At 39.6% G+C, this 19,051-nt stretch overlaps 1 protein-coding gene across 3 annotated transcripts in view; it reads left to right on the top strand.

Moving 5' to 3' along the window:
* THSD7B (thrombospondin type 1 domain containing 7B) overlaps positions 1-19,051 on the top strand; it is a 299,219-nt gene that overhangs the window by 44,808 nt on the left and 235,360 nt on the right. For all 3 annotated transcript variants that reach the window (XM_039702274.1, XM_039702266.1, XM_039702283.1), the window contains exons 2-3: positions 10,399-10,492; positions 12,544-12,717. In XM_039702274.1, the coding sequence (XP_039558208.1) occupies positions 12,579-12,717 (139 nt within the window). In that variant the 5' untranslated portion in view covers positions 10,399-10,492; positions 12,544-12,578. The remainder of the gene's footprint in view (positions 1-10,398; positions 10,493-12,543; positions 12,718-19,051) is intronic.

Here is a 19,051-nt window from a genome sequence, read left to right on the forward strand (position 1 = left end):
CAGGGAAATATATTAACCTGCAAAAGTCTGCTGAATTTGCCTTGGCTAGTATGACTGATGTGTTTTTGAACATCTTTCTGCTATAACCATCCCAAACTTCAGTGGACAAAGTGCAAGTCATGTATGGATAATTGGAGCTGAGGAATTTCAGCAGGTTCCTCCTACTGCTGGGTTCCTAAAATACTCCTGTAGGCCTGTCTTGGCACTGGAGTTGTTTTCCACCCTTCTCCTGAAACACTGTTTTATATTCCTTGCTTGCAGCTTACAGGTGTGCCCTGTATGACTGACTATATATGTATGTACATGTCATATATCTGTTTTACTTTGCTGTTAAGGCTGAGATGCAGCTTTAAATCAAAAGTAGCCATTGAACATGACTAACTTCTCTAGCATTTGTTGCATAGGCCATGTCTGTTCTTCCTTTAACCAGATGGAATCTGGAAACCATACTGTGGTGATCAAATTTTGAGTTATTTAACCTAATATTTTAAAATAAAAAAGCCTTTTTTTTTTCTTAATGGTGCACATAGCTGCTAAGAGTGAAGTAAATAACATTTTCTGTAATTGCAGTTATTGGATTTACAGGTACTTTCTGCCTGTTTCAAAGAGAAGTATGAGTAAGGCTTTAAGAGAGGGTTGAAAGCAAGTGTGATGAATAGATAAAAGCAAAAGAAGTCAAAGATAGGTTTAAATTGTATTTTAATATAGACTTTAGTAATATGGTAAAAATAGATGTAATCACGAAACCTGACTGTCTTAATACATTCCTGCAAGGCAACCTTAATTCCAGGATTTCTTAAATGCTGATTATTTCTAACTGTAAAATTGTTATAGTATCCTCTTTTGGATATAATGTAGTGTGTCTGGTGTTTCCTCGCCAAGCATCTCCAAGTGGGGGAAAAAAGGCAAAAAAAACAATAGAGAAGAATATGTGAGAGTGATGAAAATGACTCCCAGGGAATTGGAAAATAGAAGGGAAATGCAAGTGAATAAAGGGCTAGGAAAAGGAACAAAATGCTATAGGGTGAGAAAAGGGATAAGAAAACAGGCTGAGAAAAGGTGGTAGATGTAATAAAATTACATCTGTTGCCTTTTGGAAGAAATCAGCTAGTTTAGTATGGGAGAGAATTAAGGGCAAAGGATAGAAAGGATTTGAGGATTAAGGACAAGGTGCTCAGGAGGAGTTGTGCAGCAGGTGATGAAACTGGTGAGTGAAGGGATGGCAGAACTGAATAGAGAAAAGAAAATGTATTAAGATGAGGAAAAGTCCTGATTGTGGGACTTGGGTGAGGGCAACCACATCCTCAGATCTCATGTCAGCTTGCATGAGCTCGGCAGACTGAGCTGTCTGGTGGGAACAGAAACAAAACAAGGAATTTGGGGACAATGTCAAGTACCTTGTGCGAGTCACAGCTGTCTGGTCCGGCTTTGAGCAGAAGGTTTGGCTGAAGTTGGGATGTGCCAACCTGTCTTTACTACTTCAGTAGTAGTTTTGGCCCGTTTTCTCTGCTCAGGTGTTTAATTTTTTAGTTCGTCCTGGGAGTGAGGAATGGCCTGCCCTGATGCCTGTACTCACAGGGAAGAGTGGTCAGAGCAGGCAAGCAGTCTTTGGGCAGAGCAGATGATTGTGTGATGGGAAAGGATGTGCCTCAAATGAAGCTGATCTTGAGAGAAATTAAACTGTGAATGTGGAGCTGTGGGAACGGGCAGCTGAGTAAATTCACTGTGGTTCACTGATCACCTTGCAGAACTCAGGGAGGAAATGTGTCTTCCTTTTTTCTCCTCTCATGCCTATCATCAGTAAATCTGTGCCTTAATGATATTAAGGAGACATAAAATAGAAAATTGTATTTGAAATCAAATTAATGTCCTATTTCAGTGAATAAGATTGTTGAAGTAAAGCTGCAAAACTCATAAAGACACTACAATCACTAGATAAAAATAAATCCACACAGAGCCATATCCCTCAGACATAGTCCCTGTGACATCCAGTGGTGGAACAGGAGATGAAAGGACTGTGGGTGGCTCTGAATTCTGCTGATGGAATAGATGTTTCTAAAGCAACAGGAGAGATTTGGAGGATAGGTGGAAGTTAAGGGAAGTCTCTGCTGGAAAGGTGCAGAAGGAGACGGAGGGAGAAACAAAATGTGGGCACCAGTGAGCAGTGTGTCCTGTGGGGCAGGGAGAGAAGACCCAGGCTGACACTATCTGCAGTGTAGGAGATTTTGGTTTTGTGGAAGTGTTTCATCCAGGTTTGATGTTCGTGTGAATTTCATTCTGCCTGAATTACTTCAGTAGTAGTTTTGGCCTGTTTTCTCTGCTCAGGTGTTTAATTTTTTAGTTCAGACCAACCACTGCTGAATGCATGAACAGAAACCTGTCCTTTGGTGGAACTGGCAGAGAGGAAATTCAAAAAGATGAATCCTTTTGTTGTGGGAAGGGTTGTTAATCAGGGACTCGCCAGGAAAAGTGGTTCTGGATCCTTATGGGCAGCACCACCAGAGAAACCAGACAACACTTTAAGTTGCATGTTGAAGCTCTGTAATATAAAATTAACTGATAATTTTCATAGGTCACACTATTTCCCATAAAGCAAACTCATCTGCTCTCCTGGAGGGAGACAGAACAACTGGTCTGACTTCTCATTATCTCTTCCTATGGTGTTCCCTTATTGAATTACTGCCGGGTAGAGGCAGCAGATGCTCATCAAGCCACTGCAGGACTCCTGTGTTAATTGAACTGTGATGGGGATGACAGCAGGGAAGGTCAGGATGATGGGACCAGTGATGTAACGTGAACTCTGGTAAGAACAACCTGCACGGGCAATTGACCTTGCTTAAACAGTGTCACAAGGAGGTCTTTTAGCAGTTCATATCATTATGGTTATTTTTTTCTATCAATACTGCAACAGTGTCAGGGCCCCCTGTGCGAATCATATTATATTGTGTTCAGGGCAAATATATTTTTCACCCTAAAGAGATAAGACTTTCCTATGTGATAAAATACAGTGAGGGACTATAGCCAGCAACAGGGGAAAAGAAATGGGAATGGGAAAGGTAGCAGAATCACAGAATTCCTGACTAGATCTATGGTTTTACTCAGCTGGTTGCTCCACCTGCTTTAAAGGGTAGTGTTATATTTTCTAGCTGCCTCTATCACAATTTGGAGCTTTTGTTGCTGTCGTGCTTAGTTAATCCTGGGTTGAAAGCAAGTTCACTTTTAAATAAATGTGCAGGTATTATGAATGGGTTTTGATAGAAAAAGCCACATTTATACACCTGGTTCTGCAGCTCTTGCATGTGTCTGGGAATGCCCGAGTTTTGGGCACACATCCCAGGGCCAGGTGCTGAGCTGGAGCACATTCCTGGTGCTCCTCCCTCTCAGGAGGAGGTGATGGGCTGTGCTGGTGTGGCTGCTGTGTGTCTTCTGGAGAGGCAGATCATTGCTGGGTACTGCCATGGCAGGGGAAGGAGGTCTGGAGACCTTCCCTGGTGTCCCACATGTGGCAGTGTGAGGAAGTTTGGTAAAAGGAGCAGCTTGTGCGTTTCTGAAAATGAATTCCAGCTAAAAAGCAGATGCTGCTTTTCAATGCAAGCCTTCCACCACTGCACTGTGTTGCTCTTGGGGAGTTGGAGTCTGTGTGGCAGTCAGTAAAAGCTGAATTCAGAGTGCAGAGTGTGCACATTGGCATCTGGGTGTGTGTTCAGAAAGCAATTTTTAGACGTTCTTATAACCAGTATTTGGGGTTTTTTATATGTGTTTTTAGCCTTCACTAAGGCTTTATTTTTTTATCTTTTTTTAAAAAAACATCTTGATTTAATTTTTAATCTTAATGTAATTAATTTTTATCTTTATTATTTAAGCAATATAGTTTTCTTTACCCTTTTGTTACAGTGTCTGCCTTGTCCACTATCATCAATGTTGCAAAGTAAATAGATGGAAAATCAATCAATCACTGTTAAGGAATCACAAAATGTTTTTGATTACTTTTGACAAATCCAGCTATAATTATTTGAAATACATACTCTGGCATGGGGCCTGACTTATACAGGATTTTATTCTGTAGCAATGGTGAAGTCTTGGTTATAGGAGACTTCATCATGAGAGTTCATCACAAGACTTCATGGATGGTGTTTGATAGGAAATGAAGAGGTCCAGTGTCAGGGCTGATGAACTCTGTAGAGCCTGTGTGTTCAGTGCTTGCCATGCATTGTGCTCTTTATTTTCTCCTTTCCTACAAGTTTATTCTCTGGTGCACTGAAATAAACAGCTGATGGCAGAGGAAGCGTTGGAATAAACATTTATTTCAGCACTTTGGAAATGAGTTTTTTGGAATGGGATCTGTCTTGTGGATGTGTGTGTTTCTCTTCTTATTAGCTCATTTGGGTAAGGGCTACAGCTAGGTAGTGCAAATGGCAAAATAGTAATGACTACCTACAAACAGAGGTACAAATCTTGTGGAAAAGAAATGATTCTTAGTGTGTGTGTTATGGCAGAAGGAAAATTATATGTGTAAGAAGTACTGAGGGTGGCCTCTGCATCTTTGGCTGACTATTTTAACCAAAGTCCCCAGTGGTTAGAAGTTTAAAACTGAACCCCACATACTCTCCCCAGAGCTGATTAAGAGGCTGAAATGGTAAGATCACTGCCTATTTGCAGTTGTTACCTTGGTGAGGAGTTTGGGTGTGTGCATGCATTGCTCTGGCTGATGTGTGGAAGTGTAGACTATAACAATTTAAATTGGAGATAAGCTTCAGCTACACCAGTCCTGTGGCAGGGAAGCAGATGGTCCTTCCCTGCTAAGCAGAGCCCAAGTCTTTGCTGAGCTCATATGCCTGGTGATACTTGATTGTATTATTCTGACCTTGTGTTTAAGATTGATAAACTCTACGTGGTGGCCATATTCCAGTGAGGAGAGAAAAAAACCTCTGACCTACAGCCTGTGATGCTGTACTAATGTCAAATAATATAAAGTAATATCAGAATGCAGAAGAAAATCACTGCAGTAAAGCAATTTAATTTCTGAACTGAAAGCACTTTAATGGAAATGCTCAGGAAATCTTCCATTGTTCCAGCAGCAGAGGTTATGAGGTTGTTTATTCTTTTTTTGAAACTCTGCTGCCTTGTAATTGGTGACTTTGAACCTTTCTGTTGTTTTCTGTGTGAGTGGCCCTGCTGCTAAAGTAGGGACATGGCTCTCTACTGAGTCTGATTTCCAGGTTTGCCTTTTAAAGGAAAATAATTTCAAATACTAGTTTTCAAATGGTATTATACTGCTGAATGTGCATTATATGCAATGCTTTGCCAGTGAAGTGAGAGTAATCCTCTTTGAACAAAAACTTGCAATAGCATTTACTGAAATGGTGTTGGAAGTAGTGCCAGCTCCCTTTGCCTTTGTTTAATTGCAATTTAACAGTAATCCAAGATCTGTGCAACTGTGACAGCAATTCTGAGATACAGCTGAATTTCAAAGGACCTTCAGTTCATCCATTGCCAATGATAAAAGCCACAGCAGAACAGTATATTGATAATAGACTCAAACTTTTCTCTATCCATTGAAAAATAAACAAAAAGAAACTTTTTTGTCCCTCAAAGCTATAAAGTTTTGTTGCAGAAAGGATGTGCTATAATGTATAGAAATCACTGAGCTTCCAGGCTGTGTTCTGGGTGTGCTGGCTGAGAAGCCTGGCATGAGGCATTCAGCTACAATGTATAAGGGTTGTGTACATAACCTAGATAAAATAACCCCCCAAAATTATTTATCCCCCCAAAAATGGGACTTTGTAAGTTTCTAAGGTGATTGTTGGTGTGTTGATGAGATGTTTGATTTGAGTTTCTGCAGCCTCTTTCTTTTGTATTTAATTAAATATATAAAAGTGCATGAGCTGCCTGAAAAGGTTACTTAAAAGTTGTTGGACACTTTCTATGTTCTGCTGCTCAGAAAAAAAAAATCAATGCCTGAGTTCACGAGAGAAGCCTATTGACAGTCTTGAGCATTTTGATCTTAATTGCTCTGCACTTGTTCCTGCTGCAAGGGGTATGATAATGGCTTGAAGAACATTTGTGAAGGTAAATTACCCTGCTTTGAGTGCTGATACAACACCAAAAGGTCTGTGGCTCTTAAATCCAGAAGTCCAGGCCTTGGATTTGACTTGGGTGCAGTTTGTGGAGGGAGATGTTGGGAAGCTCTTGGTTGTTGAGCGTCATTGCTGCTGCTCTCAGTTGTCCTGGGGGATGTGGGTGGCTGTGTCATGGACGGGATGGTGCCTTGCACAAACTCCTGAATCTTTGCCTTGGAAGTCTCCTGCCCTTCTGAGGGAGTGTAAATCACCCACGTTTGTGTGCAAATGAAGCGAGCTGTGCTTCAGCTGTGTTTAAGTGATCTCCTGAACCAGGTTCCTGGGAAGAGTCTGCAAACCCCATTCACTTTATGTTCTTGAAAGTCAAGTGTGTTCCCATGGAGTCCAGTGGAAGTACTCAGAGTGAAGGAGAAGTGAGAGCAGCATTGTTTAACAGAACAGTTCTGCTCCAGCACTGTTGTAATTAAAGTTGTTCTGCTGATGGAAAGTCTATTCTCTGGTGTTTTCTTTAATGTAGTCATAATGCATCAGTCTGAGCTCCCTTGCTGGAACATCTTTCATTATAATCCACTTAGCCAAGTTTATAATTAAGCTTCTAAATTCAAACCTGCTTTTGTTACATTTTTAGGTTGTAGAGAGACTGAAGGAGGAAGACTTAGGATTCGTGTTTTTTACCCCAAACAGGTGGATGCAAGTTAAGAAGCAATTAATTGGCAGTACAGTAATTTCATATGTTTGCTTTTAAATTCCCGGGTCTTCTATAGCTTTGGAACAAGAATTGGATGCAATTGAATAGAAAAATAAAGGAAAATAATTAATAGATTCTTACTGTTTTGACTATAGACATCTCTAAAATACCCAAGCTGTCAAATATAAGTGGTGATGATAGTGATGACTTCGCTTTCTAGCAATGGATTATTGAGGAAGGTTGTTGAAGTTTATATCTGAAGGTGGACCATGAAATTTCTGTTGAGCTTTGCTGATTTGGAGGTTGTGCAGGATTCCTCCCACCCAAAGCAGGCTGGTTGAGACTGTCTGCTCATTGTTTGGAATGATCTTCTCTATGAAGATGTGTGAACACCAAATACTTTTTCAGGCATTATTTACCCTTATAGTTATTGTAGCAAATTACTTGAGAACTGTGCAGGTTTATGTTTGGATTCCCAAAAAGTGACCACTTAGGACAAAAGTGACAAAAGTGCTGTCTGACAGTTGTCAACCTGATCTATAAATCTCACTCATTCTCTCTGTACGTTTTTAAGCAGGATTTTCTCAAGTGCTCCTGGAAGAAAAACAAATATTCTCAGTTAATGTTTGGAGGTGAGGCAGTAGAGGTATAGAAAATCAAGCTACCATTCTCATATGTGCAAAGTCACTCTGCTGAAATCACGGGGAGTGCTTGCAGAATCAAGTTTTAGTGTCGGAGTGTGACCTTGGGTGACTTTTTACCCTGGAAGTTTCTGACAGAGTTGGAAGTGGAGTGAACTTTGGGCACCTCTGCTTTAACCAGAAGGCTGTTTCTCTCCAAATGTGTAAGGGGAGAAATGTATAGGGTTTGTTTTAGGTATGGAAGTGTAAGGGAAGTTTAGTGTAGCTATGTTCACCATTAAATAAAAGACCGGGCACATAGGTACTTACATTTGAATGCCTGCTCCTAGTTTGGCATATGTGATTGTCCAGACACTTCTATTTTGTTAAACTCCATACCTGTAACACTAGCATTTGTGGTTTTTTTGGAAATCTCTTCCCCCCAGGGATGGTCAGCAGTTCTTGTCTGTGGTGATCAGCGTTTGCTGCTACAAGCCAGACATTCTGCTGCTTTAGAACAGAATAGAGTTAGCTTTTTGGATAGCAGCTTTCTGAGCAGGCAAGGCAGACTTTATCTGAGGATAAAGACTACGATATAAACATCCAGATTATCTTGGGATATCACATGCAATGGGTTTGTGTGTAATAGGCAAACTGTTGCACAGTTACTGCTTAGGTTTGTATTAAGAAAATTTATTCATGATTAATGATGCTTATCTTTGTGCTAGACACCTGCAAATGATTTATAGCCACACATATCATCTGTAATGGCTCTTCTTTTTTGTTGTTGCTATTCAAAGTATTTGGGATTATTCTAATTGCATCATGTGTTTTAAATGGAGAGAGCTACCCAGGTGTCCTTGTCAGCATTCCCATCTCATACCAAAAACTAGGTCAGATTTATCCATGATGGGAAAGGTCACAACTCCCAGTGAAGTCAGGGGGAACTGAGCTGATGTATGACAAGGCTGAAATCATGTCTCAGGTTTGGATCAGTTTAAATTGATCTTTTTCTAAATTCACTATTAAATACGTTGTGAATCCATGTTGGAGCAGAGCCAGGCTGAGCTTGCCTAAACCATAGAAATGGAGCAGAAGGACTGGAGAATGCCCTGTCCATGGAGACCTGGAGAAAGAGCAACGGGTCCCTTCTTTAACAATGCATTATGTGAGAGTGTAGAGTCAAATCTGGACCATCAGTCTTTTGTTTTTCACTGTTGGATGATTTTGAGGATTCTGATGTGTCTTGGACTAGCACAGTGCTTGTCAAATGTGCCTTTGACTGCTCAGCAGTGGCTGTAAAATGGGAAAAGTTTCCCAGAGGCTTTTTCCCCTCTCTAGCTAAGCAGGGATTAGACTGGAATTTGGCTGTTGGATATTCCATTGAGGTTGAAAATTAAATTAAATTTTGATCACTTCAGAAATAAGATACTTGTCCACTGTGTACATGTTTACTTATTTCCAACATTTTGTCACTGGAATGCCTTGCTTTCAGCAGAAATGCAGGTTTCTAAAATAAGTTTGCTTTTCAAAACTAGTTTTACTTAATTCTGTCATTAAGAGAATTAGCAGTGGATTAGAAAATGTAAATGCGTCGTTATGATCATTGGAAAACTTGCACGTGCCTTTTTAAAGGCTGCCTGGATATTCCCAGGCATTACAGCTAATGATGATAGCCTTGTTTTTCTAAACAAGATTCCATAAAAACCAAACCAAGTGACAAGGATGCTTGTGACTAATCCTCCAAATATCAAAATAACACCTCATTATTTAATTTCAAGGGAATCCATTAGTGCAAGCTATTAACTGGCCAGGCCTGGATTATAAAGGATATTGACTAAATCCAGATAATTTTAGAAGAGCGAGATATTTTTTCAGATTAAATCACGTACATTGAACATGTTTAGGAAATATGTTAATGTGAAGGTGATAAGCCCTGACACAGGGTGCCTGGAGAAGCTGTGGCTACCCCATCCCTGGAAGTGTCCAAGGCCAGGTTGGATGGGGCTTGGAGCAACCTGGGATAGCAGAAGGTGTCCCTGCCCATCTCAGGGGTTTGGAATGAGATGAGCTTCACAGTCCCTTCCAACCCAAACCATTTTATGATTTTATGATATTTAAGCAATTCCATAAATTTAATGACTAGTGTCGATGAAATCAATTTTTTAAATATAAATTTCTTTTTTTTCTCCTTTTTCGTCTGTGTTTGCCAGTTTACAGCTAGCCATGCTGACACATTTGGGAGCTGAGATATCATGTAACTAAATTTGATGTGAAGTGTTGGTGGCCTTCATAATGTAATTTATTCATGTTTCTGTAGATAGCATATGTTGCCTGTGCAATAATTTTTTATCGTATCAGGATATCAGGACAGAACAGCCAAACTGTGTTACACAAACCTGGATACACAGACAAATTTTTATTGTGCATTGCTGGGGTGTAAATCAGTGGAATCTATTGAGCTCTGCTGGGGTGGAGGAGATTAGAGCCAATGTCATGGTGTCTAATTTATTTCTGTTTTTTCTGACTTAATGTAATCTCTGTTCTTGCTCAGTGGGGAGCAGCAGCCAGTTATCTTTGTGGTCCTGCCCAAAGAATGAAACCCCTTGTTTTGGGCAGGAGGCTGCTGCTCCCAGGGACAGGCTGCTGTTTGCTGACCCTTTGCGTGCTGAGATGAAGGCAGTGCATTGAGAAAGCAGCTCCTGGGCACTACTTGTGCTTCATTAAAAACCTCAGCATCTTTTTCAGCTGTTTTCTGAGGTTTCCTTGGATTTGCCCATTTAATGCCCCTGCCTCTTTAGGTTTGGGTGGTTTTATGGCATTTTCTGGCCCTGGAGAGCTGCCCTGCAGGTGCAGTGAGGGCTGTCTGCACAGGGCTGGGCGTGTGGCTGCCCTCCAGTACTGGAACCTGAGCATCTGAATTTCTTCCCTGGTTTTGTGTTTTTGTATGTGAAGCACACAGAGCTGGAGTTGAGCCAGTGTCACTAACTCCTTCTCCTTGCCTTGACAGAAAGCTGGTGACTGTGTTTTCCCACCGTCATAGATGGTGACGGCGATGCTGAAGGCACTGGGCGAGTTGCTCCTCCTCAGCTCTTCTGTGTGAGGTGAGCAGCCATCCTGATGGGCAAAAAATGCTGAATTGCAGGGTTTCTGAGGGCCCTTCTTCCCCACACCCCAGGACTTCACTGCTGCATTGGACTTCTGAATGATGCTCAAGATTTCTGAGCTTGTGTGCTTCCTCTTGTGGTCTGTGTTACATTGCCTGGGTGTTGGGACTTGGTGGGTTGCATTCTGAATTAAATGTGAATTCTGAATACAATTAACCCAGAAGACATGAGCAAAGCATAGATGTGGTCCTTTGCCCATGTAACTTTATTTGGTCAGGTTGATGGGTTTTATGTTGTACATGAGCTGCTGCTAATCTGCTGCAGGAATGAGCTAACCCAGATAACAGATATTACATTGTATCTCCCACTGTATTTAGTCAATATCTGATTAAATGTAATTGCATGAATTTATCATGATAGAAACTGTTTCAAAGTAATTTGAATACAGCCCGGAATTAAAAGCTCCACTGTATATTCAGTGTATACAATTTCCAGATTTATCTTCAGTTTCTTATCAAGAATGATGCTGTGTATTATGTGCTATGACAATGTTGCTTTTCATGAGGTTAGGAATGTAATAGAATTTTCTGGACTGAACTTCTAATAACTGATAATTTTAATGAAAATCACCAAGATTATGCTCGTGAAGACAAATCTTGAAGACAGGTATTATCTCCATCCTTATGCAAGTACAGATGTGACATTTTTACCTATAAAAGTAGGGTTAATCACTAATAAGTAGAACTATGTGGAGAATTTAAGTATGGTATAAATACATGGTATAAATACAAAAGCTGTTGCATCAGAAAAATTAATATGTAAATTTACATCAGACACTTGTTTGATGTGAATGTTTTTTGAGATTTCTAAATTGTTCCTACCTGAATATGGATGAATCCAAAATAACTTGAAATTCGTGTAAAGTCTGCCTAAGTGTCTAGTTGGTCATCTTGTGGAATGAGAGACAAAAAAATTGGAATTACTGGACTGAAGAGGAATTTTTAAGATTTTATTTTGTTGTATGAGTTTCTCAATCTCCACTGTTTGGAGCTTTTCTGTAGTATATAAACAATGTGGGTGTTTGCTGAAGCTGGCATTTAGCAGTTGGTCTCCTGCTTTGTATGGGAGACCCAGAGAAATATTCCTCTTTGCTTCCAGCACCATTCAGTGATTATCTTAATGAATTGTGTGGTGTAAAACTGCTGCAGCAGCAGGACTTGATCCACTCCAGTCTCATTCACAATGTGCCTCTGGTATTTGTCTGAAGTGTTGGAGAGCTTAATTAAAATCCCTTAGTCAGAGAGACCTCTCTGGAGTAATTGGTTGCTGACCTGGAGCTCAAAGATCCAAAGGGACTTGTATGAGTGTCCCAAATTCCACAGAAATGCCTGTGTAGTGTCTGGTTTTCCCTCTCAAGCTGGTCCATCATGTGCTAATAAGCAACTCCTATTTCCCTGCTTTTCCTGCTGCATTTCTGGTGTTGCTCTTGTGTATCCCATGTTTACGCAGGGTTTGGAGCTAAAACACTTCCAGGCCTGAATCTTAAATGTAGGGCATGGATTGGGAGCTGGATTTTGTACATGGAATCCATTCTCACTTTGGTTTAGCCTGCCTAGATCAAGATAACATTCCTGGTAAAGCTAATAGAGAAAAGAAGGCACAACCATGCTGCCACTGGATCCCTTGCCATTTATTGGCACTGGCAGATTTCTCTTAAAAGCCTGCTAGAAACATTTATAGTGGCTTTGTAGGATGGAACAGTAGGTCCTCTGGGAGCTGGCCCTTCCTTCTTCCCTTCTTCCTTTTCTTTTCTCCTCCAAGTGAAGCACCTGTAACAGACTTTCCTCATCAGCTCTGCAGAGGCCTGTTGCCTTGGTGGTTTAAATATTTTAACAAGCCTTCTTTTTTTTTTTTTTTTTTTTTTGTAGGTCCTCTGGGAGCTGGCCCTTCCCTTCCCTCTTCCCTTCTTCCTTTTCTTTTCTTCTTCTCCAAGTGAAGCACCTGTAACAGACTTGCCTTCTCTCTTTTTTTTTTTTTGTTAATTCTAGGACCAAGGAATACAAGAGACTGAATTATCTGAATTATGCTTCTACAACAGAACTGGGTTTCTCCTCATTGGGCATGGCAGAGCCTGGGGAAGCCCTTCCTTTTGTTTGTTTTCTTAATGTTGCAAACAGCTGATCTGCAAGCCAGGAGAGGTCACCAGTTTGTCTGGAAAACAGGTAGGAAAAAGATGAGTTAGCTTCTCTACTAGGTATTTGCTGTATTGAAGGATGACATGTCCTTTCTCCATTCTGTTTTAGTTCAATAATAAGTTTTAAAAGTCTGATAATGTCTTCTGTTCTATTTTTTTTTTATTCTGAAAAACAGGAGGTTAATCTGTGTTTGACATTAGTAATCTACATGTCTTTTGCAATTATGCACCCAGAGCATAATTCTGGACTCCTTAATGCTTTTCATCTAAGAGCATTTTTACTGGATTATTATCCTAATGTTGCTTTCTTTGAAATTTTTAATAATTTTCTTTTAATTTTTGTATGCAAGGGACACACCAGCATCTCTCAGGATGAACTGAGTCAGAAGTCCATGCTCTTGGTCGAGCTGTTTGTAATTCCATTGGTGCATGTAGTGAATTATTTCTGTCCCTCAGTCAGGTTGGGGAGATGCAGAGGTTGGTTGTGTACCAGGTGTGGAAAGCTGTGAAGGTGCTTTGGGAGCACTGTGACTCCTGGTGCTGGAGTGGGTGGGTGGGAGCTGGGGTGGTACAGCTGCACACAGCCAAACGTGGTGTGTCAGATGTTTGTTTTGTAGCAATAAATACAATACACAGCAGAGAACGTTCAATGAAATGGAAAGATTGGTTAATTTGGGAAATGTTTACTTAAAGTGCTTAATCAAAAATACTGAACTGAACCAGGGGTTTTATTGCTCAGGATCCCTTTGAGGTTTGGCCTTTTGTGACTGAGCAACACAGTGATTAAATGTGATGGAAAAATAATTTCCCTCTTTTTTTCTTTTTTTGTTTGTTTTGGAGAGGTTCTTTGGTATTTTGGTTATTTATTTTTTAATTACATTTCTGTAGAAGGTAATAGGCTGAATTAATGGAATAATGAAGCATTTTTTTCTGGGAAAACTCCTGTTCTTCTCATAGGATCAACACAAACTTCTTGCCAGGCTGCCAGTATGGGAATCCGGGGAAGGGCTGGTAAAGTACAGCATGATACTGTATTTCTAAAGACTTTTTCTTTACACTGTCTAGCATGTGAAATAAGGAGGAAATAAACAATGACTCTCTTTTCTCCAATTCACTGTTATTTACATGATTTTTGAACAAGCTTTGAAAGGTAGAGTTGTTTTCTTAAGACAAATTAGAGCCTTCAGTGCTGTCTTCTCTTCAGTCAGTAGGGCTGTGCATTGTAAATCATAAAACTTTAATTTGACTTGATGATTCCAGATGAAAATAAGGAGCTTTCAATGCTTCAAAGACACCTGGGGCAGATGCAATTAGAGCTACAAAAATTTGGTGCCCGGGTTTGTGTGGGCACCGTGCTCACAATAGGATTGTTGTTAAGGTTCCTCTTCCAGATGCGCAAGAAAATTGTCAGTTCTTGTGACTCCCACAGTGGATTAAAAATATCTGGTCTCTCGAGAGTCACTTTAAAAACTTTAAATCCTAAGAGTATTTTGATGTGCTTTGTCTGCTTATGGAGTGGCATGAGGTAGAAAACAACTTTGACTGATATGTTTTCCAAATGAAAATACCTTGTGAGTTCCAGCTAAGTGCAGTGTCCCAACTGAGGAAAAAAGATTTTTCTCCAATATTTGTAAGCATTACCCCCCTACCTTTTTTTTTCCCCATTGAAGTATTTTGTTGAAAGTTAGCTAAAAGTTACATCTAAGGCCCAAATGTTTAGTTCCAAGTTGAAATTAAGAGTATGTTCACCCAAAACATTTTGTTTTGCTGAGAAACTAAGTATAATTTGTGAAGCCCCTGCAGTAGTAGTGAAGCATCAGCATTTCTAAATCCTGAATCTTGTGTTTTTGCAGTTTTTCTGAGAAATAACCCAGTGGGCAGTAAATGGCAGTCTGCTGTCAGGATGGCATATGTGGCTTGGTTTTGTGAGCATTTTCATACCTTAACTGAAAAGGTTTTTCAGGTATGATTAGGCACTCACAAAGGTCTCCCAGAAGATTAAAAGGAAGTGTTTTGTGAAGAGGGGGGTGGTGACTTAAATGGAATGGGTGGATTTGGAGAGACAGAAGGGTTAACATAACCCCTTGTGGTAAGATATTAATAATAAAATAACTCTGGGTTGTAGATCATGAAGATCTTGACCTGTTGAAACCTGTGGCTTGTATAATAATTGTATAAAGAATTATCCTATAGTTTGAGGACTTTTGTGCCCAATACAAAATAATAGAAGTTAATAAAAGTGAACCTAAAATTAAGTAACTTTTAAAATAAAAGCTGAGCAGATCCATTCCAATAGAGAGAAAACCTGCAGCTGGTGTCCTTTTTCTTAATAAAACAATCTGATGAGAAATGAGCAGTCCATAATGGGAAAGGGGATGATCTGTTCTGTTTTTAAATCTTGAATTGTCTGTTGTAAGCATGGCAAGTTACTTACCTGCTGGGGAGAAATTCAACTTCTTATTGAAATGTCATGCTTTATAATTAAATAAGATTATGCTACTGAAAGCTCTGACTTTATGAAAATGAATTTATATGTACTGAAATAAATTTTCCTAGCACACACAAATCCAGGGAGGCATCCTTAATATGGATGGGGCTGGGGAAAAGGAAAAAAAATCGTATAATTGCTGCAGTTTATAATACAGACTTTTTTTAGCTAAATCCTTGACACTGTCTAATGAAGACTTGTACGTTTTCATTCTGGGCTTGGTGGTCTTGGTCTAGGGGAAAACAACAGTACTGAAATCACTGCATCTAAAAAACCCCCAGGCTTGGAAATTCTAAAACATGAGAACTTGGCAATGTTGAGGTAATTTTATACATACTCTTCCCTCAGCTATTCAGAGGGCTATCACTAGCATGTTGCTTATTTGTGACCCGTCTTAAAACCATTTATTTTCAGCTTTTGGCTTCTAGAAGTTACAAATTAATATCTGTGCCCTGTGTCTTCTGGTTTCCAGACATTTCTTGTCAGATACTCATTTAGTGGTCACTAAACATGAAAACAATAATCATACCAGGTAAATAACTCAGCAGCATCAAATAGCTGGATAATTTTCTTGCACTTGCTAAATTTAATTGGATATAAATTCTTGTAAATTAATAGTATTTAATGCAGTTTCCAATTAGCAATTTGAATATTTCACCACATTAATTTTCTCCAACACTTGAAGTAGTCCTAAGAGTTCCTGGAATTTCTGCAATGCCAGTATGCCTATGTTTTAGTGATAGCCATTGAGGCTTTTAAAACTATGTGTAGAATATTGACAAATATGTGAGTCCACACCATAATTCTAGTTGTTTTTTCTTATTTTTTTTAGTGACGCTCTAAAATTTAGTTCAAAAATCAGTATTTAGTGTAAGACACATGCAAATATTTTGGAGGCTTCACAGGAAGGGGCTGATAATTAGGATTAAAAGGTGCTGGAGTGTCTCTTTCCAGATCCTCTTTTGTAGCTCATGGACAGGTTTCTGGTTTCCCTTCACTGCTGGTGTCTTCAGCTCCTCCATAAACTTACACCCCAGGCATGTGCTGTTTCCCCCAAAATACAAACAGAATGCAAGATATAAGGGACACAGCCCATAAAAGGCTCTCAGAGCCATGACATGGGTTTATTTTTTAATGAGGGAAATACTGTAAAAATGTTTTTTCTAGGATGAAAATGCCCTAATTTTTAGAAAAATGGTTCTTTAATAATGGTAAAAATGCTATCTATCATGGAAATAACCCTCTGTCTGCTATGGAAGGGAAGGAGGGGATTGTTAGAAACCCAGATGTTGTGTCTCAGTGAGTTTTCCTGCTCTAGAAAAAAGGAATCAGGATGGTTATTTAGCCCAGCAGGGATGTACTCCCTGATATGAGTGGAAGAGCACTGAAAGTGAAGTATCAGACTGGGAAATGGGTTTGTAATGATTCTGATCACAGCAGAGAGATTTTTACCTGAGGAAGAAACCATTAAACGTCTGGAGTTCGGGGGCTTTCGGGAGCCAGGTGTGTGAGCCATAAGTACTCCTGCCCGAGGTGAACATGTGAAAACTTTAATTTTGGAGTTACTACCTGTATTTGAAAGTTGTCCTTAAAATAGGGCTAGCAGATGGGTTTTGATCTTTAGTCATTCTTCTGAAACAATCCATATTGGAAAAGGGACAAAATGAACTTTTCAGAGAAGAGCTTCTAATGTGGAGGAACCTTTGAACCACCTGTGAGTGTGGGTGAGCCAGCCCTGGCTATGATGAAAAAGGCCTTTTGTTCTCTGTTCTCTGATAATACTGCCATAAAATGGCCTTTCTCAAGATTGTAATTTCATGAAGGTCAAGTGCTGGTTTGGAAGTGCCTTTGACCTTATGTCTTAAAAGACAAGCTTTTACCTACGTACACCAAATGTTAAAAGGAGTCCAGGTATTCAAAGGACATTGCAGCTCAAACCTGCTGAAAGGAGCCTCAAAAATAGCTCTGCAACAAGTGAAATATTCCAAAAGCTCGACAAAATGAAGTGTGATTATCTGTCCTAAATGAAGAAGTGGTTTCTTTGTTTGATGGGACAACAGCTCATGAATGAAGCACAAATGGCTTTTTAGTGATCTTTGTGTGGTGTCTGGAAGGTTTGTGGTGTATGAGATGCTTCCAAACTTCTCATTGTGTGGTAAGCATTCTAATTGTGGCTTGTTCTTACACTGCCTTGGTGGATGGAGTTTGAAATGCTGAAACTTTGAAGTGGAAATTTAGCCTTGATTTGATCAAACTTTGTATGACTCAAAAAATCTTCACTATGCAGAAGCAGTTAGAAATTTAAAAAAACAACTATAAAGTTCTGTTCTCAAAATAACCAGGATGCTGCCATAAACCTGATAATGAAAAGTTTCTCTAAAATGTGAAATCTTATTTTTACCTTTACTTTATTCATGGTCAGTTTATGCTTCTGTTCCTGAGCCAGACTAGTCTTAAATTTAAGTAATCTCTTCTTTTGGTCATTGCTGCTAATGTATTTATGAATTGAGGATGCCAAACTTCTGGACCCCTGTGAGTAAACTTATTTCTTAGAACTGGTTGGTCAAATCTTTTCTTAGCACTGCTTCTCAGAATTATATCAAATCTCAATTAAGATTTCGCCTACTGATGTTTTACTGTATTTGATTGGAATTATAAATGTCTGGATTAAAATATCTCAGAGTAATTTTTGAAAAAAAAAAGTATTTTAATGAACAGTTTTGTTTGAAGCAGTGTAGTTGTTATTAATGTGTTGGCATAGTTTCATTGTGTAGCCATTAAAAAAAGTGAGTTAAATAAAAAAGTTCTAAATTTGTCTGAAGGAATTACTTACAAATAATATTTTATGAGACAGTATAAATTATGCTTCTATTTTTACAAAACATTAAAAAATAATAATATTTGAAGATTCAAAGGAAGTTGTTTTGCAAAATTTTGTTAGGAGCAAAATTTAAAATGCTGGTTGATATTAGTCACTGATATTTGAGAGGCTTTAAGGGTGGCCTCAAAGCTAATCTCACATTTCCTCAGACAGAAGTGCAGCTGTTTCAGATTGATAAATATTTGGTTTTCTTTCTTCTTTATTCCTTACAATTTCCTATCCACATTTCCACTCTTCTGTTCCATGAATCTCAAAATTTTATTACATGTGGTTCTGCTGCTCCAGCCATCTTATTCCACTTCTGATATTGGTATTATCATCTGGTCTGGTCTTCTCAACAGCTGAATCCAGCTTGTCTTGGGATTGTGGAGATGCTCCTGTTGCCTCAATTTATGACCCTTCGCAGGGGTTGGTCAATTCATGGTTAGGTGGGTGAGATATTTCAAAGTTGGTGTTCAAGTTTCATATTTGTGTCCTGAGCCAGGAAATACTGGGGAGTTTGACAGAGAACAAGACAAACGTACAGCAGAAGAGTTCCGTAAAAGCTGGAGAAGCTTTCTTATGTTGGAACAGTTTGGCAGAGAACAAGACAAATGTGCACTAGAAGAGTTCCATAAAAGCTGGAGAAGCTTTCTTATGTTGGAACGCCATAAGTCATGCTGCTTGAGGTCTGCTGTTGGGTTGGATAAATGCCAGGGCACTCCCACTTGGGTCCTGTCCTAATCCCACTGGGCTGGAAGTGCCGTGTATGGGACATGGATGAGGACCTGTGGCACAGAGAGTGCCAGCCAGCATCAGAGATGTTGGAATAGCTCCTGGAGGAGTTTGGGATGCTGGTTAGAGCTACAGAAAAGCATAAGCTGGTGTTTTTCCTCCTCTGTAAAACTTGGCTTGTTTATTAGCTCTGGTTTCCTGTGAGGAGCTGTGGACAGCAGAGGGAGGTTCTTGGTGGCACTGCTTAAAAAGGGAATCCTTGGCTTATTACATTTTCCT

This window comes from Passer montanus, unplaced genomic scaffold (genome assembly GCF_014805655.1).
Source record: "Passer montanus isolate IOZ18808 unplaced genomic scaffold, ASM1480565v1 scaffold1, whole genome shotgun sequence".
NCBI lineage: Eukaryota > Metazoa > Chordata > Aves > Passeriformes > Passeridae > Passer > Passer montanus.